At 38.1% G+C, this 17,966-nt stretch overlaps 1 protein-coding gene across 2 annotated transcripts in view; it reads left to right on the top strand.

Moving 5' to 3' along the window:
* DGKH (diacylglycerol kinase eta) overlaps positions 1 to 17,548 on the top strand; it is a 297,736-nt gene extending 280,188 nt beyond the window's left edge. For both annotated transcript variants that reach the window (XM_074988416.1, XM_074988410.1), the window contains one exon: positions 5,037 to 17,548. In XM_074988416.1, coding sequence (XP_074844517.1) covers positions 5,037 to 5,089 — 53 coding nt within the window. In that variant the 3' untranslated portion in view covers positions 5,090 to 17,548. The remainder of the gene's footprint in view (positions 1 to 5,036) is intronic.
* Positions 17,549 to 17,966: the final 418 nt, after the last annotated feature.

Raw genomic sequence — 17,966 nt, 5'->3', positions numbered from 1 at the left:
TTACTTCCCCCCAGCTTCTATATGTTCAGGAATGGGTCACTCCTGCCTCAAGTCAAGTCAAGTCAAGTCAAGTCAAGTCAAGTCAAGTCAAGTCAAGTCAAGTCAAGTCAAGTCAACAGGCAGGGAAGCACAGCCTTCTACTCCTTGTCTCTTCCCCTTTCTTTCCCACTACTTCCTTCCTGCCAGGCTTATATAGCCCTGTGACTAACAGGGCCTGCAGCTTTTCCCCATTTACCTCTCAGGTTTTGGCTTACTCAGCCAGCACCAATTACCCTTACAGCTGCAGCTGACAGAGCTCCAGCTCACTCTTCTTAGCCAGCAGTCTGTCACAGGCAGGGCTTCTCAAAATCTAGTGTGTGCCAGAAGCACTGTCATAAGGTTACATCCAGTTTTTAATACAACTCCTTCACTTCACCTTTCTCCATAACTTTTAGAAAAGTTATCAGTTCAAATTCTGGTTGCAGAGTGCTTCGTTTTCTTTCAATGGTTGTGCAAAATCTATTCACCCATTTTATAAGGTTTTTGTTTATGAGACTAGAAAGCAATATATACTAGTTTCTTCTGTACTCTCCAGCTGCTCTGTGCCACTCAGGAGCAATAAACCTGTCTTTTGCGGGACAGACAAGTTTGAAGCAGCCAGAGTATAGTACTGATTATGGCCCTTTAATTTGATATTGTAAGTGCATTTAAGACGCTCATTTGCACATCAATTACTCAAAAATGGGAAATCAAAACAAAAAAGCAGTCCAGTAGCACTTTAAAAACTAACAATATAATTTATTAGGTAGTGAGCTTTCGTGGGATAGACCCACTTCTTCAGACCATAGCCATACCAGAACAGACTCAGTATTTCAAAAACAGGAAAAATTGTGAGCACTTCTCCTTGAGGATTAACCTCTGCTAATTTACTGAAAGAAATTAATAGGAATTAAGTGTTTTTGTAGCTGAATTGATCCCAGGATATTAGACATAAATAGTGTGTAAGGTCATATTTATCAGGTCAGTTTCCATTGGAGAGCTAGATAAGCTTTCAACCTCACACAGAGCACTTCTTCAGGTCTGAGAACTGTATTCAGAGTGTCACATCTAAATACAAAAGGAAGTATGTTGTTTAGCATAATTAGTTAACATACACTTCAATGGATCATTAAAGATTCAGTGGCACTTTATCACACTCAGAGGGAAAGGAAGGGGATTCTGGGAGGCAGCTTGGGAGAGGGGGTTGTTAAGGGTACAGCTGGTATGACTATTGAGTCTATGATTCTTAGTGCCTAGCACAGTTGTGAATTTAAGCTCCCAATTCATAACTTTGCTAGAGTTACGGTGTGAATTTTTCATACCCCTGTGCAATATAGTTATATTGATCTAGTTTCCAATGTAGACCACGCCTAAGTACATTTTTCACACCTGAAGAAGAGCTGTAGGGCCTGCTCTGTGCTTGAAAATTCAATCCATGTCACTGGGTGGCCTAAGTGAGCCAACCAAACCCCCATCAACCTGACTCTGCTTCCTGGGAAGATGATTACCTGTTCTTAAAAGAGAACCCCTCTTGTCAGTATGGGGAATATTGACCCTGAAGCTTGTCTTTCTCACCAACAGAGGTTGATTGAATAAAAGCTGTTACTACAACCAACTTGTCTCCCTAATAGCAATTAGAATTTTAAAAAAATTAAATCTTTTGAGATTTGTTGGATTTTAGACTCACTGAATGGCTTTGTCAAACAAGTAGTGCAGGTGGGCAAAATCTCTGCTCTTGAAGATGGTAACACAGAACTCTGTGTATGTCCTAATTGTTTGAATGTATTTAGAATGGAACACTTTTGGTCAAAGATTGAAGGGCAAGCTTTTGAGTGAGTGGGGAAGCTGACTAGGTAGCCTACCCTTCTCTGCAGAGTATAATACAGATGAAGATTTCCTGATGGCGGTTTTAAGAAGACATTTGTTGCTGTAACTTTCACCAAGTGGCTCTTCTCCAGCTTTTTTGTCAAGGATCTGTTGAGTATTTACATCATTGGGTGCTATGAACTGTAGGGTGGACTGGCAGCACAGCCTACCAGTGTGGCATGGAAAAACTTTGGTGGTGGGAGAAGGTGCTTCTCCCATGCTAAACTTGAACTTGTGCTGCAGGTCCCCCTCGCAAACTATATTAGCCTGCTGTCTTTGGAAACCCAGAGGGTGGAACAAATGTTGGTTAAATATAAATTCATTAAGCAGATGTCAGTTAAATAATGACACCAGATACAAGGTAAATAATGTATGCTTTTTTTCTAGTGGGGTGTGAATTGTAGATGATCTGCAGTGTTGTTCCAGATCCCTCCCTTTGTAGCAAATGTTAAAACAAAAAAATCCCTGCAACTTTTTAGCATTGTTAGAAGTCGGGAGTACTGCTTATGTCATAGTATGTGCTGCCTTCTAAACCAGTTTGTGGAAGTCTCCAGTAGTGAAATTCAGAGTTTTCTTACTGTTGTTTCTCTTGAGGCTCGCAAACCTCTGGGTGGACAAGAGAATTTGCAATGAGGGCAAAGGCCTAGGTTGGGGAGAGTGCTGCTGTTGTTCTGGAGATGTCACAAAGTGGTTCTATCATCTTTTTAATCCTTCAAGTCTGATAAAATCTTGCTGCCATGTGCATCTCACAGAAACCTTATGAATTAAATCCCTGGTAAAGCCTCATCAAATTCATGCCTATCCTTGATGGTAATGGTGAAAGATGCATATTTTAATTCTGTTTTGAAGTAACTATAATTTAGATGGAAACAGTAAATCATCAGATAAATAGTTACAAAGAGGTTTCTAAGTAGCTGCTTTGAACTTTTAGTGTAGTGTAGTCAGAGGTGCCACAAGTTTCTTAGCATAAGTCTGTGAATCCAACTAGCTGTGCAGAATTCTTGTAGAATAGTAACAGAGAGTAAGCCGTGCTAGTCTATACACTACTGCTTTTTGTTTTGATAGAATTCTTGTAGTTTTAGTCGTGGGTCTAATCTGAGCAGGGCCTTCTAATTACAGCTCAAGGCTATCATGTATAGTGATTTGGCACTGGGTACATGATAGTGCATTAGGAAATCAAACCAATTTCTTTTAATTTTCAACCCAGCCAGAATTGGAACTCAGCTCTCCAAAAGTAAAGAAAGGCCAATATGTTCAGTTTGTACCCACTTACATTTTTATAAAATTAAGGGATTTTTTTCAATATATTATACCATACTCTCCTTGTCTCAGGTTGGTAATGGAATTAAAATTATACAGTAACTTAAGTATCAGTGCATACTTCCTGAGTTTTTGATGATCTCAGAAGAAGTATATATAAACTCTTTGTAGAAAGTGTGTATACCATGATATATGTTGTTACCAAGGTTTTTACAATACATCACAATAATAATAATAATAATAATAATAATAATAATAATTTTATACTGCCCTTCCCCTCTGTATTATCCTTGATGTGGAAAAATTATCTTCCTAAAGTAGAAAATTTTATATTTCAGAAATATTTCATATGGTCATAATTTTTCAAATGACTTTGATATTTATATCATGGACCTACTTAGAATCATTAATCCAAGGCTTCCAAAGTGTTTAACGAAGGTGGGTTCTGTATGTGGGGTTGCTGAGGCTCAGAAAGCTTAAATAAATTGCTTGAAATTACACTGTCGATAGCAGAGTTAGGATTCTCATTTGCTGCTCTGACTGCTTAACAGAGATGATATTCCTTTTTTATTTCAACTGAACACTTTTTACAAAAAATGAAAAATAAATTCCATAAGCAACCCAGAGTGGGTTGTATTAAATAAATGTATGATGGCTTCTGTAAAAAAGTAGACAAATAGTTGAAATAAAGTGAATGAAAATGAATCAGGTGAAACAAATAAGTAACCTTTGCTCAATGCCCTTGAAATTCTACAAATCCACTGCCAAAGAGGCTGAGTTCCAAAGGTGTGAGTGGTTGGGGAAAGGGATGGGGCAGGGAGGCCTCTTCTTAAGAGAGCCTTGTTACTTCCAGTCCTGAAGAGCTGGGTCCCGGAAACCAATATCAAGAACATTTTAGCTGATCTGAAATGCCACATTGGTGTACAATGTACATAAAGCTGTACAACACATTCAGACTTGTTTCTTGCATACTTTCCCATTTTCCTTTTGGATGTCATTGTCATGTTTGCTAGAAATGTTCCTTTAATCACCAAGCATATTCATGTTAAGATACTTTCTCTTCTTAATTGAGGGTATGTCCTCACTTCAGGGAAGATTGGCCAGAGTTTGATTTAGCACTCGTAGTGGGGATGCGCTAAATCAAATTTAAAGGGGACCCCTGTTGACTGTTGTACTCCTGCCCCCCCCATTAGGAGAAAGGGAAATCAAAGGGAATGCAGGCTCCCATTGATCTCCCTTAATGGAGATGGCACAGAAGCCCAAATTAAGCTATGTCAACTCGAGCTATGTAATTAACACAGTTGGAATTGCCTACCTTAATTTGACCTTCCCCTGTAGTGTAGACCTGCCCTGAGAAATTCACTGTAACCTTGGCTCTTGTTCTCTGAAGGAAAGTTGTCCTACATATCTGTAGACCTACATCCACTTTCCCATGGGAGACTGCAGATGTCTGTATTTGCAGATCAGATGGGCATATTAGGGCCACAGATAAAATAAAAATTGATGGATGGAAGCTATGATCTATCACATTCCTCGAAGCCAAGAACTGTCATGTTAGAGAGGAGAGGGAGATTGAGCAATTTCTGGATATTTAAAATGCCTCATGGCTGTGCACAATAGTCAGCAGAACAAAAAGTAGGAGTTTGTATAAGATATCAGCAATTATTGCAGGTAAGTAATTTCCTCTGTGCTGAATAGAAAGATGTTCATGAGAAGTTTCTGTAATATATGTTTATGCGACATTAGATAGCACTCTGCTATTTCCACATTTAGAAATGTTTAGAGTTGCAAAGCACTTAAAATTAACTAAAGGTTCTGTGTCTGCTGCATAGCTGAATCATATTAGATTTTCTCTCTTGTAACTAAAACCTTCCTTTCCTTTTCTTTTGCAGGACCTGGGGATAACGAAAGTGGGTCATATGAAGCGAATTCTCCAGGGAATTAAAGAGATTGGCAAGAACGCTCCCTTGTCTGAAGTGTAACTGTAGGGGTGCTGTCCTTGGAAAGAGGGAGAATTGCTAGTTGAGCTAAGTGGAGACACTTTGCTGTCTTTTAGTTTACTATGTGATTGACTAAGCACTGGTGTATGATGCAGGTTAATATATCCGCATTCTTGTGTGGTGATGAGGATGATCTGAGAATCAGAATGGTTTTGTGCCAAAAAAAAAAGGTTGTATGTTCTGTGAAGATTTTTCTTTAGAGTGCAAAGTTGGCTAGTTCAAGAAAGCACAATTTGGTAAAGAGGTTGGTATATAGTGAACTGTATTGCCTGGAAAAAGTAGTTAAGTAATTGCTTTTCTTACATATGGCCCAGTACAGTTCTCTTACAGTGCAGCAATGTACCACTATAGAGCCTGAGGTTGCTGGTTAACATTCTGAGACACAGCTTGCCTAAAACATTTTGTATGGAAGACTGAGAGATGGAATGTTCTTGGTTTTGCTTGCAAGACCAACATGGCCTCAGGTACTTAAGCACTCACTGGCCGAGGAGTATGGTTGCAGACACCACAAATGCAAATTGTGATGCATGGTGTGCCTGTCTAAATTGCCTGTCTTTCTTTTGCATGACACATCTGATACTTTAAACACTTGAACAATTTTTATATCAGTTTTAATACAATTTAATTTATTAATGTTTTCTTGTCTTTTATTCGGTTACAGGCACTTTTCTATTCTTCAGTGTTGTATTTTACCTAAACATGTTATGTGGCAAAGGACTTGTGGATGTGAATGCTTAGCATCTGTGCCATATTCAGCAAATGATGTGCATTACATATAATTGACACATTCTATAGTTACATTTTTAAATTACCCATGTAAAGTAGGTAATTAACTCTTGAGTGTTTTGAACAGACAGGTACCTCACAAAATTATCAATCAGCTTCCCAAATGAAAAATTATTAGAGATCTTTCTTATGGTGCATTTTAATATAGCTGGTCCATTATCTTGAATATCTGTAGCATATCTGAGCTTACTTGCGTTATTTATTTTGTTATGCAAAAATAGGATTAAAAATGTTAGAGAAACATTTTTAAAAGCCAGAAGTAATTTATTGTTATGTACTATGTGCATAATTTTTTTAATGTTACAGCTGATTTGATTTTGTGAGGTAAACTTACTGGGTTTGATACAAGAACTTAGCCATGTGCACTATTTTAATATTGATTTTTAAGAGTTCATTAAATACCAAAACAATGTATGCATCTGCTCCACATATCTATAATTAATCTGTTTCTCACCAGTACTATTGCATTGGTAGATCATACAGATTTAGAAAAAATGGTAATCCTTTCCCAAGTATTGTACGCTATGCATGCATAGGTAAATCACGGGCAAAACAATTGTACAGAGTGTAAACAGGTTCATTTAAAATTACTCTGATATTAAACATTTCATTAGAACAGGGTTTATGAAATTCAGCTGGGGTGCATCTAAAGAAGATGTAGTTTTATAATTGAGTTCCCAGATCATTTTTACTAAGTATTTTATCTAAAGGGGAAATAATTTAATATCTCTGTAAATAAAAATAAAGGAAGACTACTTATATATTTAAGGATATCATGATGATTCACAGCTTGGGCATAGTCACATAGTAAGGTCTGAGCTATACCGACAACTTACATCAGTATAGCTATGTTTCTGTTATGTGAAAAATCCACAACTCTGAGAGATTTAGCTATGCTGACCTAATCGCCAGTGTAAAGAACACTAGGTTGATAGAAGAATTCTTCCAATGACTGCCTGTCAGGGAGGTGGATTAAGTACAGTGATGGAAGAACCCTTCCTGTCAATAGGAAGTGTCTACTCTGAAGTTCTAGGGGAGCACCAACCACCTTTTAAGCTTCATTATATTCTAACTGAACTTGCATAAAATGGACTACCTCCTTGCTGTTTGCAAGAGCACAGCACATCAGCAAAAGAGGCATGGCTTTAAATTCTCCCTTTCAACACCAGAGCTTTAGTCCCCTGTTAGCTAAAGAGTAGATTAATATGTGATTTCTTTCTGATATTTGAGCAGACTTTTGTTTAAAAAAGTTTTTTCCATAATTTTAAAGGGAACAGTGCCAAGTCATTGGTCTGAACTTTGACTTACCTTTCTCATTTCATAGGCATTATTGTCCCATGGAAGGCAAATATCTTTATTTTTTTCCTAACATTCTTCTCCATTCTGTTGCCAGGAAATTTTAATTAAAAAAAATAAATACCAAATCTCTCTGTCTGATGCACTATGTGCTTTTTACCATAGAATAAATAGAATGACACAATTCCGAGAACTATGCTGACATAACTGCTTATGCTTGTAAATAAACAAAAGAAAGAAACTGAGTTCCATTAGGTTTTCAGCAAAAACCAAATCAAAACAAAAATTGTTTGTCAAGTGCATCATTTTCAAGCTTCTGTACTAAAAGGGTATGAAACAATGGAGAGATTTTAATATGGCCTTGACACTGACCCCTTTAATTACGTTGACATAACATCTGTTATGTCTCCCTAAACTACATTTTCTTTTTCTTCCAACTTCACTGTAATTTGTGGGTGTTGTGGTAGAATATATAATGATCTTTCTTGTAAAATCAAAATTATAATTCACTAAAAGGTTTTCTTTGCTTTCCTACTCACCATACAATGCATAATATGGGGCATATGCAGCAGGATTTCTTAAAACTATAGAGAAACTGAGAAAGAGGACTAAAGTGACTGCCTTTGAAAAGGGTTAAGTCCTTTAGAATGGGAAAGAGTGTTATTAATGATTCTTCTTTGTAAAAACACTCCAAAGATTACCTCAGGATAGGACAACTTTTTAACTGTTGTCTTTCTACCAATAGTCCTGGCTTTTTAAATGCCAAAGAATTTAACTTCAGTTACCTAAGTGGAGGCTTTTAAAGTACAAGTAGACTAAGAATTTCACAGCTTATTTATACTTTATTTGACAGGAGAACAAATTTTTCATGAAAGCATGATTTAAAAATGTAGTGTATCAGTTCCAAATGCATTGATGAGTAGAACCAAAATAACTAAGGAAGATATAAGTCTATGGCTGTGGCTACACTAGCCCGAGTGGGGAATAGCAATGAGGTGCTGTGATGCATTCTCGCCACAGCAACTTCAAAGTTGCAAACTTAAAAGCACCAGCATTTGGGATAGTAACAGAGAGGAAGCCGTGCTAGTCTATACACTATCAAAACAAAAAGCAGTCAAGTAGCACTTTAAAGACTAGCAAAATAGTTTATTAGGTGAGCTTTCATGGGACAGACCCACTTCTTCAGACCATAGTCAGACCAGAACAGACTCAATATTTAAGGCACAGAGAACCAAAAACAGTAAGCAAGGAGGACAAATCAGAAAAAGATAATCAAGGTGAGCAAATCAGAGAGTGGAGGGGTGAGGGGGAAGATCAAGAATTAGATTGAGCAAATAAAATAGTGGAAGAAAAAAACCCAAGGTTTAATGCACTTAAGATGACTCTTCCGCTCCTCTATGCAGACAAATCACCTCCGCCCCATTGCAAATATGTGCAAGACAAAATAGAGCAGTCAGTGTCATTAGTGAACAAGCGACAGGGCTTATTCAGATGACACAGCTGAGAAGGATGAAAGGGTTCAAAGGGTAGCCTATTGCCATGGGTAGATATATTATCTTACAACCAGGGTTTGATATTTTACATTTTTTTTACTTTCTTCTATTCAACTGTTGTAGCAACCATTATTTCAGAGGGTACATATGTCGTTCTTATGATACACAATGTCTTCTTTTAAAAAGTCAGTTCAAACCACAAATGCAAACTTTATTAGTTTTTACCATGTTGTGAGGGGAGGCATATGTACACAAATGTGAAATTATTGTTTTCCTTTTCTCTATATTTTTGTGCATTTTCCCATTTCTACTTTTTTTCATGTAAACCCCCACTCCCAAGTATATTTCTGTTTAAAATGAAAAGATTTTATACTTAAGGCAAGGAGCTAAAACCAATAATTAAAAAAGCCCAGCTGCATTGTGTCTATTTCAGCATAATAGTTCTCTATTAGGGCGTGTCTACACTACAAAATTAGGTCTGTTTTATTTAATTTGACTTTGAGCCGCTAAATTAACAAATGTGATTTTTGCAAGTCTCCACTAGGTGGCAGTGGCCGACACAGAACATCCTTACTGCCAGGGTTTGCATCCACTCAAGGAGTGATGCACTGCAGGTAGCTATACCATGGTCCATGCAACAGATTGGAATTCTGGCCTAGGATCTCAATGCCTCATGGGATGAAAACGCTGTTATGGGTGGTTCTGGGTGCATGTTGTCACCCTTCATGCCTGTGACTCAGAACCAGCCCTATCCTGTGCTACACTTGTCTACGCCCCTTTACTTTTATACAGCATTTCTATGTGTTGCTGGGATATCTCTTTTGCACCATGCATTTTGCAATTTTGGCATACATATCAGCATTACTTTTGCTGACTCGGAGCTCTGCCTGCACAGACTTTCCCATCTCCCCCTACTCTCCTAGGAATCAGATCCACGGTTTCCTGAATGCTCCCTGCTGGAGGCATTTGTGACCCTGTACATGAATGAACAGCTGTGGTGGTGAGCTCTCCATGCTTCTTGATGGGAAGTGAACATTCAAAAGTTCCTGGGTTTTCTCCTGCTCCCCTGGTTGAAGAGCACTGGAGTTCAGAGTGCTTGCCAGAGCATTTACACTGCCTTTAATTCAAAGCAAGGATTTTGTCTCAGTCTTTACTCCACTCCGCTCCACTCCAGGTGGAGTACAGGGGTCGACTGTAAAAGCCTTAGGTCAACAGAAGGGACTGGGCCGTGTAGACACACTCATTATAATTTTGATTTAATGCTGAATATATCAACCTAAGGTTGTAGTGTAGACAAGCCGTTAATCTCATCTGCTCTGGGAAAAGAGTAACAGTAGTACAGCTGGTGTGCACTAAAACATTTTAATGCAAGTAAGGAAAATTATTTTCCTATCTATAATGCCCATATTTAATTTTCATGGATTTCTCTGCAGTCTCAGGTATTTTTTCTATACAAATATGTACTCTGCCAGTTTATACTTTTTAATTAGATTAATTGATATCAGTTCACCTTATGAAAACTGCACAATGCCCACATGAGACATTTTTTCCACAGGGTATCCTGGTAAAGATTGTCGGCATTCTGTCATTGTATCATAGCCCTGCCTTCTGGTAGGGTGGCAAAAAACCTGTTTCACACTGATTGGTAAATTAATATATAAACCAAGGCATAACAGAAAGTATGGGAGTGTTACTTTTTAAAATGTTATTTAAGAATAGTTTAGAAAATATATTGTACATAAAAATGACAATTGGACATGAAAGAGAGACAGAGAATATATTTTGCTTGATTCCTAATGTTTCTGATTGCACTATTAATGTTTACCACTGTTTATTCATAGCTATATTTGTACCTCTAAGTATTAGGCTCTTTCATTTGTTTGACAGTTCTGGTAACTAGTAAATTAATGGTGTAAAAAGTGTTGATATTTGTGAAAGTTTCAGCTCTGTGAGATATATATTCTTGAAGATAAATGAGTTGGAATAATATATTTATCTTACAACTGAGGAATTAGCTGGGTGAGTAATTCAAAGCCACAGAGACTTACGTGGAATTTTTCTTCTCCCAACAGGATAAATATCTCACTACCGCATTTATTGCGTTACATTTATACAGCAAGATCTTCCTTTTGCTGATGCATGGTAACAGGTTATAAATTTTGGAGTATGATTTTTATATCAAAATGCTGCTCATTCAAGCTGTAAAGATTTTAATATTTTCAGGAATTGTACATGATTGTGTTCTTGGCTTGAGTAAAATAATTGGCTGGATTTTTTTGGTGATTTGAGGTAATTGAGGAGTTTGGGCAGGAACTGAAATTTGGCTGATATAGCATTACAGACAAAAATCTGATATTGGTATCAGCAATGTTGATAATACAATGTATCACTTGATAATCATCGACAGAAGGTCTTCACTGGTTGTATAAATCTATATTTATCTATATATGGGATATTGTGTGGAATTTGATATTTTATACAAAAATGCATTTTCTAGTTCTTTTTCTACTGCTGTTGTGTTATGTTTAATAGCTCTGTTAATGGTTTGCTTATGTACTTGAAATGCTCATTTCTGCCATACAGAAGCCCAGCTTATTTCTCAGAAATTATATTACATTTGAAAAGCTTCCTATCTTCATTCTTCAAAAAGAGTTTTCAGAATTCCCAGGGTCCAACTCTGCAACCCATTGAAGTCAGTGGCAAAACTCTCATTAAATTCAGTAGAAATAAGAAAAGGACCTGTTCATCTGATTTATTGAATTAAAGGCTCAACTGTAGGCACTTAAATACCAATTCATTTGTTTTAAAAATGAATGTAGTAAAGGACAAAATAGTGAAAAAAGAAGTAAAATTGTCAGAAGCACAGGATTTTAACATTTCCAGCATTCACAGGCAGGGTTCACTAAATCTTAAACTTTCACGTGTATTGCTGTGCTAAGTATTACAACAAAAGAAGTATTTAACCCAGTCAGAATCCCCTCCCCCACAAAAAAAATTATCATCTTCATCAATGACATTGACATCCTTGAGTAAATTTGCAAAACTATTGACATCTATGCACATGAGCCTGTGGTTGTGCTTTAACATTTACAGCTAGTGGCGCTTAAACACAAAGGATCAGATTTTCAAATACCTGAGCTCCCATTTATGAAGGGAAATGAAGCAGCTTTTGCCTCTCAGCTACCACTGATAAGAACTTGGCCATGCCATGATGAATGAACATCCAGCTAGCTAAAATCATGCCAGGCCATGGATGTTGCCGGATCAAAGAGTGACATATTCAACCTATAATTTAATCTACAGATGAAATACAGACCCCATTGAAGCCAGAGGGCTTGAGACCAGGATTCCGCCTTAAGTACATAAGCAGAAGTTCTGCACTTTTAAAAATCTGGCCTCTTATTTCAGTGCCTATAAAGGATCTCTTTGATGAAAATCTGATCCAAGTATTACTGCATACCTGAATGAGAGGAGGGGCTGGGGAAGCTAAGTAATCACACAGGTGCACTTTGATTAAACCAGTATTGTCTGTATGTGACAGCAGCTGTGTTAATAAAAAGTGCTGGGTATTGGATGGTTGTGCACAGATTTGTATTTGAGTTGAAATTAGTTTACCATGAAATTTTTATAAATCTAAAAATAGCACATCACCAGAAGTAACAAAAACTAAAATAATAAAAACCCATACAGAACAATACTCAGTAGAAATCTAATCCAAAATTGGACCTGATCTTGCAGCCCTAATTGATGTGAGGAATCCTTTGAGTTTCTAGTAGACCGTTCACATATGCATTACATATATGAATGAGGGCTGCAGTAGAGTGGACCGAAAGCTGCCCTTAGTTATACTTGCACATTACCCAACTGAGGCAGCATTTTACCTGCTGTTCATTAGACATGACTTTTATAGCCACAACTAATAGTTAACCAGATAGCAGCATATTTTTTGAAAGAAAAGGCTTAATATAAACCCCAATGACCATTTATAACTATTTTTAAAGAACTAAAAACAATTATGCATTTTTTTAAATTTCTAATAGTCAAAGTATATAAGGGTTAGCCTATTTAGTTCATTTTGGGGAATAATATTTCAGAAGTTAAAAACAAATTAATATCAGTGAGAAATTGGAATGGAAACACTCAGGATCAATGACATACAATAAAATTAAAACAATATTTTACAATACCTAAGACAAGTAGAAATGTTTTTGATTTTTTTTAAGTTCTGGTAAAAGAAATCGTTATTCAAAGCTAATGTTTGCAACCCAAATATTGCAGCATTGGGTTAGAGCATCAGTGGGCACCCTTGGCTAGTGAGTGGGCCACATGACTGGGCCCCTTTATCTCAGCAGATTACAAGGTTGTTCTTACAAAGTCTCCTGGAATAGGGTAGTTTTGCTAACTGAACTTGCATACCTAGAATTTGTGGGGTGTGTCAACTGACCATAGCAGCACTTTGATCAGATGCAGAGAGAGTGCATGGCTCTCACAGTCTCACCTAACTTCCCATGCCCTTGGTTTATGTGTGGGTCACTTTAGTAATACTGATAGGAGAAAAAACAAAACAACAAACAAACAAAAAAACCCTCTGTGGACAGAAACCAGTGAACTGGGCAAGCAGGTGTGTGGCCAATAGTGAACAAAATGTCTCACAAGCCACACCCAGAACCTTGATGGGCCACAGGTTGCCCACCACTTGGACTAGAGCATGAGAACCAGAAAATGAACCTGACATGAAATGAACTAGCAAAAGAGAATCTGATGAGTCAGTGTTTTTACTGTGAAAGCTGAGAAAAATGCAACAATAAATCATGAATCTGAATAATAAGGAAGAATTTAGAATGTTAAAATCATTGTCATAAGCTGAGGAAGAATCCTGTCTAGTATAATTATTGTTCTACAGTCCTTTTAAAAACTATTAACATTTTTCCGTCAATATCTCTGGAAATAGGGTTTGTTTGGCACTAATTTTCTTTTTGGTTACAAAGGCATCTGTTTGTGTTAATGAGGTGGTTTAGGAAAACCCACTGAAGCTATTTACTCTTCCATGGGTCAGATGAGGACATAAATTAAAGAGAATGTGTATGTTGATGACCAGTAGGTGAATGTGAGAGTATATGCTTTTCTTTGAACATCTTGGAAAAAAAGGGATATTTAGCATGTGTGAGGAAGTGTTCAGGAACGGAGGTGCACACACACAATTCTAGTCACCCTCGTCTCACAGAGTTTCATCTCCCTACATTTGAGTGAGCAGTAGGATATTACCTTCTAGTTACCCAGCTACCTTAGGGTTTTGTAGTGTCACCCGTCATTGGAGTATCTGAGTGCTTCCTATCTTAGGTTGGCTATATGTTTAAAACAGACACTTTGGAAAACTTAACCATATATACGATAAAAATCATCATTGTTTCACACAAGTTCCACTCTCTTTCAAACAGTTGATCTCTGTCTGAACATTGAAACAATTACTTAAGGTACATCTACACATTGGGGGAAAACTGACCCACTTGCAGTCTGTCTTCCAGGGTTTGATTTAGCACATTGGTGGAGGCAGGGTTCTAAACTGAATTGTCGTGTTGCAACCATTGACCCGGTGCCCCTAGCAGTCATGTAGAGTAAGGGAAGTAGACAGGACATTTCTCCTGTCAATCTCCCACTGTGTGGGCAGCAGCAAAAACTGATTTTAGATACGTTGACTTCAGCTACACAATTCTCATAGCGGGATTTGCCCGTCTAAAATCAGTTTTATCTCCTCATGTAGACCTGACCTTAGTCCAACCACTCTTATATTGTGTACTGAGAAGGCTGAAACACTGAACCTTCCTAGAGCAGGCAAACCATCTAGCTGGTCAGGTAGTTTGTTTTAAAGGTAGTATGTTTGGTGACGGGAGACGTCTTGTTATCCAGGAGAAATAATGTTCACAGCAGAAGATTATAGTCACAATAAATGGGATTTGCTATTATGAAAACCTTCATTTAAGCTAGGAAGCACTGAATAACTTAGGAGAGGGGAGGAATGCCCCCCCTTGGTAACGCTCAAGGTTGGACCTTGACACACCAGAAACATCATCTTAATGCCTCTAATTGGTCTAGAACCAGAAGCCCCATGTCTTTATCCATAATGGCTTTTCTATACTTTGTTAGACAGTTTAAAAGTTTTCTTTTTGGTCAAAATGTGGTCATTTAAAATGATAACAAAGACATGGAGCATTTTGACAGCTTAATCCTACAATGGATTTTTTTCTTTTGAGATCCATAAAAATGTATTGCATAAGTATGCAGCGGTAGGGCTGAATGTGACAATCAGTTATAGTGAATGGAACTGTCACACTGGAGTATCAGGTCCTTGATATGCAGCAATAGAAGAGAAATACAACAGACCCCCGACTTACATGTTTTTGACTTATGTGTTTTTTGCAATAATGCTAGTCAAAATCGTGAGTGGCAGGGAGCCAGGAACCAGGTGGCAGCCTGGCTCCCACCTCCCCTCCACTTGTGGGAGCCAGGAAGCAGGCAACAGCCTGGCTCCCCTTTCCTTGCACTGCTGGTCAGTTTCCTTGCTCCAGTGAGTGGCGGGGAGCCAGGAACCAAACAGCAGCCTGGCTCCTGGCTCCCACCAGAGGAGGGAAGCCCACAGCCAGGTGCAGCAGTGCTGGTCGGTTTCCCAGCTCCCAGGAGTGAGGGAGAGCCAGGGAACTGACCAGTGCTGCTGTGCCTTGCTCCCAGCTGCCTGCCACTCCCAGGAGCAAGGAAACTGACCTGCACAGTTCCCAGCTCCCACAAGTGGACAGGAGTAGGGAGGCAGGCTGCCGCCTGGTCCCCACCTCCCCACCACTCCTGGGAGCAAGGGAGCTGACCAGCACTGCTGAGCCTGGCTCTGATCTCCCTGTCACTGCCGCCCACAGGAGCAGAGAGCCAGGCACAGCCAGGACCAGGGGACCCGAAGGCGGCAGGGCCCCTCCTCAACCTGGTCACTACTTACGTGAAATTTGACTTACTTGGGGTTGCCCAGGAATGCAACCTACGCGCAAGTCATGAGTCTATTGTACAACAATGTAGTGCTTCTTGAGTCCCTTGTAAAGGAATGTGTGAACCTGTGTGTACTTCAGGTGGATGCCCCATGCCACTTGCCATGAAAAGATGCTATCTTGTGAAACATCTAAATAAACATACCTTGATATACGTACTGTAATACCTTAATCTAGCCCTAAATATATTAATTTTAGATAAGAACCACTGTTCACTTTGGCATATGCACATCTAAAACCGATCAGTGTTTGTCACAGGTAGTCACTGGTGAAGAACCTCCAAGGAATATGATAGGGTTCTTAAAATTATGATTCTGTACCAATGTTATTGAAAGCTGAAGAACTGAGAAGCTAAATTCTTTCCTGTGGAAAGGAAGTTCTAAACACGTCACTTCCTGATGTTTCTTTAGGAGAAAAATTAGTTAGGTTCATGCATTTTTAGGGGCTTTTGTTTGTTTGTTTGTCCTTCCCCGTTGGAAAATGACCTTATCTGCCACTCTGAATGTGTGGAGAGTTTTGTCTGGTTGTTGTATGCAGGATGAGACCCCAAAAGACTGAACATAAAGGCCTTGATCCTGCAATCAGGCCTGCAAAGGCTCACAACTAGGCTGGTGGAAAGAATTTCCTGAGGCTTTGCGTGGATGCTCCAAATTCAATTGTGTCCCCATTGTTATCAATAGTAAAACTTCCATCACTGTCAGTGGGAGCCGATTCCCATCTATGTGAGCAATTAACTCTACTACACATACTCATTATCTCTCTGTAATTATACTTGGGAATTGTGAGTGCAGGACTCCAAACGCATACGAAGAGACACATCAAATCAAATCTCACATTAGGAGAGTGTGTGTGTGTGTGTGTGTGTGTGTGAGAAATGAGGAAGTATAGTCCAGTCGGTAGAGTGCCAGACTGGCAATTGGGACTCCTGAATTATATTCGTAGTTCTCTGCCATTGACTTCCTGTGTGATCTTGGGCAAGTCACGTAACTGCTCTGTGCCTCAGTTTCCCCTTCTGTAAAATGTAAAATGTAAAATAATAATGTTTATCCACCTTTGTCGAGTACTCTGCTCAATGAATGAAAAATGCTGCATAAGTGGCTAAAATTTATTGACACTATTATATTTAATGTAATTCAGTTATTTTTGTCCAACCATAACACTGCAAAAATTGCTTTTCTTAAATTTAAGTTCTGACAATCTTCTAATTAATATTTAATGACTTACTACATTTCAAGTATTCAGTTTCAAAGCATAGTAATGCTGTAGTACTTATTTCTAAGAATGTGACACACAGTGGGCTCTGTTTGCTGCAGAAAAGAGCAACTTTAAACTGCCTGAAAAACTTGCCAATGAAATATATCTAACAGAGCAGGGTTATAACTTTTGGCTTTCTTTACTTTTAATAATGGTAAGGAACAGTGAGTTTTGTTTGTTTACATACTGTTTACAATGGCACAGTTTTATTTTTAATATATAAAACAATTGAGGTATTTATTGCATATACTATTTTAAAGATGGTTTGTGTTTTCACCTTTGGAATATATTGTTACATTTCCTTGTACAGATAATTTGAGTGGCTTTGTTACTATAGCTAGTAATTTTTATGACTACTAAGTGACCAGTTTTCTGTGCCTTTTTATTGTTGGATGCATGGTTACATATTTATTATTGTATGGAAGTCACTGAGATGTGTATTTTTGTATTCTGCTGGAAGCAATGGTTGATTTTATTGTACATTAAGAGAGATGCCTCCTGTAATGGACACTCACTTGAGATCTTCCTTCTCGAATAAACAGAATACCTTCAATGTGTGTAATAAGTCTTTAGGTTATTTGTATGGGGGGATGGTGACTGAAGTCTTGGACAAAGCCATAATTTCCTGAGTTTTACATGTTAGTGGAGAGGGTGCTTTTTTTTAATGCTAAACAGTGAAATTGAGAACTTGGGACTTTATCAGTGCCATCAGTTTTAAAGTAAAATTCTCCATTTAAATCAATAGGAGATTCTGCTTCAGTCTACACAATTTAGCTTTTGTAGTTTAAAATAAAACTGTAAATTCAAATGGAATAAAATGCGGATATGTGGCTCTCATGCATCACTTCCTTGCAGTATGCCCCCACAAGGCCTTAAAGTTGTTGTAAATTACAGACTTTAAATAACGGCTTTCTTTATGCCTACGTGCAAGTGAGCATGCTATTTCTAAGTAGGTCACTGTGTGT

Source organism: Carettochelys insculpta, chromosome 1, assembly GCF_033958435.1.
Source record: "Carettochelys insculpta isolate YL-2023 chromosome 1, ASM3395843v1, whole genome shotgun sequence".
Classification (NCBI taxonomy): Eukaryota; Metazoa; Chordata; order Testudines; family Carettochelyidae; genus Carettochelys; species Carettochelys insculpta.
This window is presented reverse-complemented; position numbering and strand designations above follow the sequence as displayed.